A 10,060-nucleotide genomic window follows, 5' to 3' on the forward strand; every position below is an offset into this window, starting at 1 on the left:
TCCTCCTCAGGTGTGATTTGTGAAATGCCCAGGAAAGTTCCACTTTGCTATTTATTCGCTGTGTGACCTTAGGTGAGTCACATGATTGCTCTTAGCTCAGGATTCAAACTCACCTGTTCCTTCCCAGCTCACTAGCTACAGCTGGCAGCAGGTAGGCATGTGTGTGCAGGTGTGTGCATCTCTCTTTTGGCCTCTGGAAGTGGCTCCATCTGCAATTGGTCTGGGCAGGCCAGGCAGGCTTCTAAGGGACAGGTCTGTCCTTTCTGTGACTGTTGTCTGCCCATGAGAGGCCAGTCTTCCTCCACTGCCTGCTTGACACCAGCAGCCCTTTGAGAGCAAAGCCTCATAGCTGCTCACAGCCCTGGGAACTAAGGAAAGGGTCACCTGCTTCTCAGTCTCCCTGGAGGAGCCCCTCTGGGGCGAGGAAGGCTCAGGGTACACTGCTTAGCACTCCTCTCTTGGGGGGCACTGCCTGAGTCTGTGAAGGGGACAGTTCAGAGCTACAGACTTTCCAAGAAAGGCATGCTTGCCATCCTCATCCCGGACAAGCAGCCTGCTGTGCATAGGGCAGTATCAGTCAGCTTTTTCTAGGTGATGCTGCTGTAACAAAACTCCGAAATCTCAGAATGCTGGTGCCACGAAGGTCATTCTGTCACTCATCTTACATGTTTGCTTGGGGACCCAGCCTAAAGGAGCAGCCCTTGTCCATGACAGGAAGAGGGAAGCCACAGAGTGGCTCCTAGAACTTCTGCTCAGACAGGTACATGCCTCTTAGGCTCCTCCTTCATGGACCACAGCAAATGGCCATGCCTGATGTACAGGACAGAATATCATAATCCCCTCCAGGGAGAGGTGGCAGGAGTAGCAAACCTACCATCAGAGGTTTCTATGAGCTGGAAGTTCATCCCTGACACACAGGCTTCATAGCTCCCTGCTGGTTTCGGGTCAAGGCAGGAAGAGGCTGTGGGGTGTGCTCAGCCACTGTTTGTGTGTGTGTTCCTTTCTTTAGCTATGGCGAGGACACTTGGCCATATGCAAAAGACATGGCAACGCAGGAACTGACTTCACCTGACTTCACCTGACTTCACCAGGAAGCACAGCAGGCCCTCGAGAGACCCTTGGTGACGGCACCAAGAAGGGACTTGCGGGGGGGAATCGACAGTCACTCTGACGGTAGGAGAAGCCCTGTTTTAACCTCACACATTCAATGTTGCATCATCCTCTGGTAACTGTGAAGGTCGGGTCACAAAGATGGTCATAGATGGACACTCGGCCTCTGGCGGCCACCGCCTCTGGCCCCAAAGTCTTTACAGTCTTCCTTGGCTGATGATGTGGTTCTTGGCATCAGTATTGGTTAAAATGTCTTGAGTTCTTCATCATGCCAAGAGGGCACACTGAGAGATTCCCCCACTATGGTAGCCATCATGGTGCGAGGGCCGCTCAGGGACCCACAGTCTGGAAAAGGAGAAAGCTTTGGTCCCAGCTCCCCATTGAGGTGGGTCTGGAATGAAAGCTGGGGTGCAGAGCCCCTCAAAGCCCCTCAAGAGCCATCCTCCTATGGCTGGAGGAGGCAGCAGCTGGGAAGACAGGGGTCACTTAGGGCTGGGGTGAGGACCCAGGAGTCAGGAGCAGGCCTGGCTTGTTTGGAGGAATAGCATGGAGGCACCTGAGGTTGCAGAGGAAAAATGGGGTCAGAGAGAAACACAGAGTGAAGTATGGGCCATTGTAGGGTTTTGAATGTAGAAGGGAAAAGATTATGCTCATGTTTTCAACGTCTTGTTCCTGCTGTTGAGTGAGGAGTAGATTAATTAGGTGAGGACAAACCACAGCACAAGGGAGAGACCAGTCAGTCTCCAAACATCCAGTCATCAATGGAGACCCCCACCCAGGTGCAGTGGGCAAATGGAAGCATGGTTAGATTCTGGACATTGATATTTTGAAGAAAGAGCAGCAGGATATCTTAACAGATTAGATATGAGCAAGAGAGGAATCAAGGGCCTCCCCTAAGTTCAAGGCTGAGCAGCTGGGGGTATGGGATTACAACAAACCCAAAGGGCAAGGCTGGGCTTGGAGGAAGAACAGAGTCTGGTTTCGACTTTAAGGTGTCTGTTAGTCACCTGCCACGGACCGAATGCTACAGCATTCTCCACTGCCTGGGGTACCAGGTCATGTGCAATCAATATGCCAAGTCTGCCAATCTGAGTGTAAATGTAAAAAATTGACAACACCCAATGTTGGGGAGTGGGGGCTTGCCATTTATTAACATATTCAGACAAGGGTAGAAATGTTTGCAAACTCTTTGGTAATATCCATCAAAATTGGGAAAATGTAGCAACATGGATGGAACTTGAGGCTGTTATGCTAAGCGAAATAAGTCAGAGAAGGACAGATACCATATGTTTTCACGTAGAGGTGGAACAGGAGGAACTTAACGGAGGACCATGGGGGAGAAGAAGGGGAAAAATAGTGGCGGAGAGGATGGGAGGCAAACCATGAGAGACTCTTGAATGCTGAGAACAAACTGAGGGCTGATGGGTGTGGGGGAGAGGGGAAGGGGGGTGATGGGCATGGAGGAGGGCACTTGTGGGGATGAGCACTGGGTGTTATATGGAAACCAACTTGACAATAAACTATTAAAAATTGGGAAAATGTACAACCAGTCACACAGTTATTTTTTATAGGAATGGCCCTGCAGGTATATTTATAAATGTGCATCAAGCCACAGATGCAAGGAGATTTGCTACACAATTGTATGTAGTTGCAAAAAAACAAAAACAAAAACAAAAACCCAAAACAACTGAAATGCCTGTTATGAGTGAAACAATTTTTTTATTCAATTTTTTTAATTTTTATTTTTGAGAGAGAGAGAGCAAGCAGGAGGGGGCAGAGAGAGAGAGGGAGACACAGAATCCAAAGCAGGTTCCAGGCTCTGAGCTGTTAGCACAGACCCCAATGTGGGGCTCGAACTCACAAACTATGAGATCATGACCTGAACCAAAGTCAGAAGTTTAACCGACTAGACCACCCAGTCGCCCCTGAGGCAATTAAATAAACCATGATATGTAGCTGTCATGGAATACTATGAAGCCATTACAAACAAAAATCTATAGATACAGAGATGGAATGATTTTCAAAATACATTCACTGAAAATAGCCAAGATATAGAAAAATACATGTGAGGGGCGCCTGGGTGGCTTAGTCGGTTAAGCGTCCGACTTTCGCTTANAAATACATGTGATTTTTTTGTGAGGGAGGGAAAGAATATATGCACATATACATGCTTTAGGCGCATAAGATTTCTCCAAAGGACACAGACACAGACACACACACACACATACACACAGACACACACACACACACACACACACACATTACAGTCCTTACCTTTGGTAGCGGAGTAGAGTAGAAGTCAGAACACATTTTTTTACACTACATTTTGTGTACTTTTAAAATTTCTCTTTCTAAAAATCCACAAATATAAAAGCTGGCCTTTCTTCCCCGTTTTTCACTACTTCCTTCTGAAGAGCCAAAAATTAAGTCCTCCATTAAGAGCAAACTCAGGCTGCACGTACCCCAGTCCCAGTTCCAGTAAAAGCCTCAGATTGTTCAAGGCTCAAGCCATCCTCGGACCGCCCCCAGATCAGCTAATCAGAAAACATTCCTGTGGTCTGAGTCAAGGCTGGGAACTGTAGACAGTTATTCTATACAAACTAGCCAATTTCTCACCGCTTGCCTGAACCCCACGTGGGCCCTTTGAACTCACCTCATAATTGGTCATTTTCAAAGGATTCTCAAAAGTCATGATTGGGTCCCGCCAAAAGTAACCGACACCTCACAGATACTGAATGGTCAAAGCTGTTACCATGGGTGCTGTGCAATTATGATTGGTGCTTATGTGATGATGCTATATGTACAATGTGTGCACTGTAACACCCCCGTCCTTTACCCCTTAAAAACCCTGCTCACTATTGTTCGGGGCTTCACCTTTTTCCACTACACTGGTAGACAGGTGAGCCCCTGCTCGAGCTTGTAATAAAGACCCTTTTGTACTTGCATCGGTGTCGGCTCCTTGGGGGTCTCAGGGGACTTGTGAATCGGGCACAACACTTCTTGCCACGGAGATCCCAATGGTGCATGAGGGAAGAGTACTTCTCTGGGCCAGTGGTCATGTAACTTGGACCCACAGTCATCTCCAACACTCCTAATCCCACACCAGGCTGTGTCTGCATTGACTTGCCTGAGTTCCTCTGGGGGTACTTGGAAGTCAGAGATGGTTCATGGAATTAAGAATATGCAGATCTCCACCTGCTGGATGAGAAGGCACAACCACCCACACGGGTGGGCAGGTAGGTAGCTCCCTCAATAGCCACACTCTCACTTTAGGGACATGAACCACCCAGGGACGTTTTAATTAAAGGCGCAATTTCAGGGGCGCATGAGTGGCTTAGTCGGTTAAGCGTCCGACTTTCGCTTAGGTCATGATCTCGCGGTTCGTGGGTTCGAGCCCCGCGTCGGGCTCTGTGCTGACTGCCAGCTCAGAGCCTGGAGCCTGTTTCAGTCTGTGACTCCCTCTCTCTCTCTGACCCTCCCCTGCTCACGCTGTCTGTCTTTCTCTCTCTCCTAGAAATAAATAAAACATTAAAAAAATATATTAAAAAAAAAGAAAAAGAAAAAGTAAAGGCGCAATTTCAGTATGCCCACACAATGGAAACAGAGTCACAAAATGTATTGTTTACAGATCCTGGGAGAGGCATTCAAAGAGCCTGGGGAAGGGCAGCCCCCCATCCTGGACTGAGAGACTGAGAGCAGGGTGACAGTCCCTGTGACTTACAAGGGGGCTGGGAATGAGGTCACTGATTTTTCACAGAATCAACTCCAAGTGGTTGATTTAAAAGGTGCCCCAGAAAAAACAAAGAAGGAACTTATGCAAGAACTCTAAGCTTTGGTCCTTATCTAAATTTCCAGAATAGGAGTGTGAGAAGGGCTGCCACCCTGTAAAATGCCTGGGAGCAACTCAGAAAAACAACAGCTCATTTTTCCAAAAGTTGTTTTACTTCCTCCATAAGAGCACGGACACTGTGCGTTCTTTCTGATTGATGAACAGAAGGTTCTTCGTCAGCGTTGATCCACTGATTTCAACAAAGATGGTACAGTCATTCGAATAAGCATCTTGACACCAGGACTTCACGTAGGTCTCCCACCTTGGGCCATAGTGACACTGCATGGTCGCTTGCAGTGGAAAGTAGAAGGAAGGAAATAATGAAGAAAAGAAAAAATTAATGAGGTAGAAAGGAAATATAAAACAGAGAAGACTTGAGGAGTCTGGGTGGCTCAGTCAGTTAAGCGTCCTACTTCGTTTCAGGTCATGATCTCACAGTTTGTGAGTTTGAGCCCTGCATCGGGCTCTGTCTGACAGCTCGGAGCCTAGAGCCTGCTTGGAACTCATGTCTCCCTCTCTGACTGCCCCTCCCCTGCTGTGCACTCTCTCTCTCTCAAAAATAAATAAACATTTTAAAAAATAGAGAAGAGCAAAAATCCAAAATTGTATTTGTAAAAGAACTCAAAACTCTCACAAGATATTTGTGATAAAAGGAGAGGTCTGGGTAATTGATACCAGGAATGAATACTCTGCTCATTTTAAATAGACACAATAGCCTGCTCATTTTAAAAAGAAGAAAAGATCAGCATTCAAAAGTCTCTCATGGTTTGCTTCTCTGATGAGCACTGAGTGTTATGTGGAAAGTAATTTGACAATAAACTATTAAAAATAAAATAAAAAAAAAAATAAAAAAAAAGAAAATCAAATCAGAAAAAAAAAAAAAAAAAAAAAAAAAAAAAAAAAAAAAAATAAATGAAAANATAAAAATACAATATGATGATAAAAGGATATCTAAACAAGTTTATGTCAACAAACTTGAAACTTTAGGTGGAATAAACAAATTTCTTGCAAATATAATGTGATATACTAAAATAGACACAAATAGTAATAGAAAACCTAAATCATCTTACAACTATTGAAATGACCCAAATCCATTTTTTAAAAAGTTTTTATTTATTGACTGATTTTTGAGAGAGAGGGAGAGTGCAAACAGGGAGGGCCAGAGAGAGAGAGAGGGAGACACAGCATGTGAAGCAGGTCCAGGCACTGAGCTGTCAGTGGAGAGAGAGCCCAATGCGGGGCTTGAACCCATGAACTGTGAGATCATGCCCTGAGCCAAAGTCAGATGCTTAACTGATGGAGCCACCCAGGTGAACCTCAAATCCCTTATTAAAGACTCTCCCAGTGGCACCTGTGCTCAGCTGCCAGAGCATGCAAACCTTGATCTCTGGGTCATGACTTCAAGTCCCAAGTTGGGTGTAGAGCATACTTAAATAAAAAAATAAAATAAAATAAAATAAAATAAAATAAAATAAAATAAACCTCTCCAAAAGAAGCCTCCAGACTCACAGAGCTTCAATGGAGACCTCCACTAGGCATTTAAGGAATAATGCCTACCTTACGCAAAAAATTCCAGAACATAAGAGGATGCAGTCCCAAATTCATTTAATGAGACTAGCATATTCTTACTGGCAAAACCTGACAAGAGTAGTGCAAAAAAGAAACATAGGCAAAAATCACTCGTGAACATAAATACAGAAGTCTGCAGCAAAAAAAATCAACAAGCTGAATCCAGGGATATATATGCAAGATAATACATCGTCATCAAAATGGGCGTGACCCCAGAATACAAAATTGTTTGACTATGAGGGAATCCATAAGTATAATGTGCCACACTGATAGACCAAAAGAGAAAAAGTATATGATCATCTCATAGATACGGACAAAAGTATTTGATAGATTTAAACAGTGCTTTGACTATGGAGACCATTCTGGACCTCAGGAATCCTCACAGCACCCCAACTCTGCTGGACTCCTTCCCTCTGACACTGGATATGGAACAGGGCCTGGGAACAGTCGCTCTGAGTCCCAGCCCCAAACTCCAGAAAGAGCAGGGACACAGGGCACCAGAGGTCCAGGAAAGCACTGGCAGGAATTGGGGTCTCTGGGCCCCATGGGAGAAGGGTCCTTTGGCCCATGCGCTGAAACTGGGACCATCACCTGGATCTCTGTGGGCAGTAGACCAGGCACTGAGCTGTGCAGAGAAACACGTGCCCAGAAAGTCTCCATCCTGTCCTGGAGGAGGTGCTGGGAGCCATGAGATAATCTAAGAGATGGAGGATCATGGCTTTCTATCACCACACCCTCCCTGCAAGCCCGACAAGACCCTACTCAGGCTGGGATGTGCTGAGGGTGGACATGATCGGGAAAAGAGGAGTTGCCTTCTCTGGACAAGCCTGCTCTGGCCGAGTCTGTCCTTCTCTGTTCCTTCTGGGGAGGCCAGATGGAGACGTGCAGAGGTGTGGGGGCTCACTCTTTCTTCCAGTCCTTTCCAGACTCTTGGTGCCCTCCATTCACACTTGCACATGCACACACACTCACACAAGCACATGCACACGTGTGATCTCAGACGAGTTTCAAGACTCCTCTCCATCCATCAGAGAGGGCAGAGAAATAGTCCTGACTCCCAGGGGGTGGGTCCCAGGGCCCCAGCACACAAGATGGGTAGAACCTACCTGGGTCGACAATCACTGAAAATTTGTACCTCAGGTCAGGGTCAAATGGCTCAATCCCACACCAGTAGGTGTCTTCATCCTCCTCCTGAAGATTCTCCAAGGTCATGGTGAATTTTCGTTGGCTGTGATTGTCCTGGATGGATGCTCGGCCCTCCTTCACCAGTTTTTCTGACCCGGTGGTTTTAACAAGGATTTTGCAGGAATCCCCATCATTCCCACGACAAAACCATTTCTTGTAGGACTCCCATCCCGGGCTATACACACAGGATACGGTCAGTGTGCCCCCGTATATGCCTCTTTCCGCTTCCTCCTGGCGGGTGTAGAAGTGGCCTAGGAAACAGAAACCCAACATGCATCCTGTCCTTCCTTGACCCTAGGGCTGCCCCTGGCGCTGCTGGGTCTCCTGGCCCTCCCCTGAAGACTGGCCTGGAGCCTCTGTCCTGTCTAATAACCACATTCCCCTCCATCCCCTTCATCACCTGCAGGATTTCTTTTGCTGTCACCCCTCTTGTGAATCTCCCTTGAGGCTCCTAATTGCCCAATACAGAGACCTCTGCTCCCTCAACATCGTTCTGATCACTGTCCCTTGCCCACCCTCAAGCAGCACCTCTTCCTGGCAACACAGAGTGCACATTGCAGCCACAGGGGTATTTCTGAATCCCAGAGCTGGCGAGACAAAGGGGGCCCCCTCCCCATTTATGCCCCTGACATTCTAACCCACACACACCTACAAACCCTCAGCCTCTGAATTGACACGTGGCACAGAAGTAAACACACCAAACACACTCACACTCATTGACACAGGTGATTGCATGTATTTTTACAACACACCTTGCTCATCTGTGTCTCCATACCTTTGCACAAGCTCTCCCTTCTGCCTACAATGTGCTTTCTTCTCTGCTTGAGAGAATCAAGCCTTTTTATTCATCCTCCAAGGCTTTGCTCAAACAGCATCTCTTCTATTATTTCTCTTGTTCTACAGACAACTCTGTCACCCATGGTGTCACCAGAGCACTTTGTACCAGTCTTGGTAGTTGAGCTAATGACATCTGATGGTGGTTTGGTCTTTGGCTTAATCAGAGAAGAGACTCAGGCAGGGACACATCAGTGTGGGGACGAGCAATTCTCCAGAGAGCCTGTCACTCCAGTTTTGCTGTCTGTCTTCCTCCCTGTTGTTTGAGCTCTTCAGAAAAGTGCTTCCTGGCTTGAGTGACAAATCAAGACCAGTTGTGCTTTTAAATGATCCATAGGTCTGAACCCCACCTTGACTGAGTGGGTCTCAGCTGGAGGTTGAGCGTCTGTGCTTCTTCAGAGTTCCTCAGGAATTCATGCATTTATGTATGTGTGTGTGTGTGTGTGTGTGTGTGTGTGTGAGTGTGTACGTGCATGTATGCGTCTATCATCTGTCTATCCGTGCAAACAACCATGGTACCATCTATTCATCCATCCATCCATCCACCTATCCACCCACTCACCCATCCAACCGTCCAACCAGCCAGCTAGCCAGCCAGCCAGCCAGCCATCTATCCAACCATCTATGATCTGTCCATCAATCTTTAGCCAGGGTTAACAAACAGTATCTAGAAAATAGACACCATTTATGTTATTTGTTTTTTAAATTTTCTTCCAACAACACTTACCTTAGTAACTTTAGGTAACAAAACTTAAACAAAAAAAATTTTTAATAAGTGTCTGGATGAGTGAAAGTCTGTCATTTCCCTAGGACACGCTCCAGCGTCCGTGTCATGCTCCAGCCCTGCAGGTGTGCGGTCCTGAAGTCCCCACATCACTCACCTTGGACGATAAGAAGGAACAGAGCTGGGAACAACCACATGTCCTCCCTGCCTGGCTTGTGTCCTTGGTGCTCAGCAAATGTCAGCTGCCCTCTGGGGACTTGAACTGAACTCAGAGGCAAACTGCCTCTATTTTAATTTTTTTTTTCCTTTTTTAGTTTCTCTCATGTACTTCCCTTAAAATTTTCCTTCCCTTCTCTGCCTGACTTATTTCGCTCATGAACTTCACTAATTATAACCAACAGACAAGAATAGATTGTACTTAATCAGCTTTGTGTGTTAAGGAATTAATTCTGAGAATAAATGTGAACCATGAAAACGGAAAAAAAAATTTCCTTCCCTTAAAATTTTCCTTCTGTTACTTCCTAATTTCATTAATTAGAAGAAAATCAGTGCCTTCTTTGGGAGCATATGGCTGACATCATCGTGTGTCTTCGGTAATTTGGGGAAGCAATGTGTCTCACTGACCAGTGTACTGCTTGCAATTGTGCATGAAGACCTAGGGAGTGTGCTGCCAGCAAGCCAGGTGACATACTGCAGCAGTGTGGGGACACCAGAACCTCAGAGTCAGATCCAAGGGAGGGATGGGCACACATTGGGTTTGCATGAGGGAAGACTCAGTGCTCGGGGTTCATATCCAGCCTCACTGGACA

General features: G+C 46.4%; 1 protein-coding gene across 1 annotated transcript; it reads right to left on the reverse strand.

The window, feature by feature from the left end:
- Positions 1–4,736: 4,736 nt before the first annotated feature.
- On the reverse strand, positions 4,737–9,495 carry LOC144225492 (CMRF35-like molecule 7). The gene is made up of 3 exons (XM_077756699.1): positions 9,409–9,495; positions 7,615–7,944; positions 4,737–5,229 (listed from the first exon to the last, which is right to left on the reverse strand). The coding sequence occupies exons 1-3, from the start codon at positions 9,446–9,448 to the stop codon at positions 5,051–5,053; spliced, it is 549 nt and encodes a 182-aa protein (XP_077612825.1). The 5' UTR covers positions 9,449–9,495; the 3' UTR covers positions 4,737–5,050.
- Positions 9,496–10,060: the final 565 nt, after the last annotated feature.

Source organism: Crocuta crocuta, unplaced genomic scaffold, assembly GCF_008692635.1.
Source record: "Crocuta crocuta isolate KB4526 unplaced genomic scaffold, BGI_CrCroc_1.0 scaffold50, whole genome shotgun sequence".
NCBI lineage: Eukaryota > Metazoa > Chordata > Mammalia > Carnivora > Hyaenidae > Crocuta > Crocuta crocuta.

Bases quoted from the DNA above. Each gene is read 5' to 3' on its own strand.
- LOC144225492 (XM_077756699.1), bottom strand. From the start codon at position 9,448: ATGTGGTTGTTCCCAGCTCTGTTCCTTCTTATCGTCCAAG. The intron at 7,945-9,408 runs GTGAGTGATGTG...TCTGTTTCCTAG, and splicing joins GTTCCTTCTTATCGTCCAAG to GCCACTTCTACACCCGCCAG. The intron at 5,230-7,614 runs GTAGGTTCTACC...TTCCACTGCAAG, and splicing joins TTCAGTGATTGTCGACCCAG to CGACCATGCAGTGTCACTAT.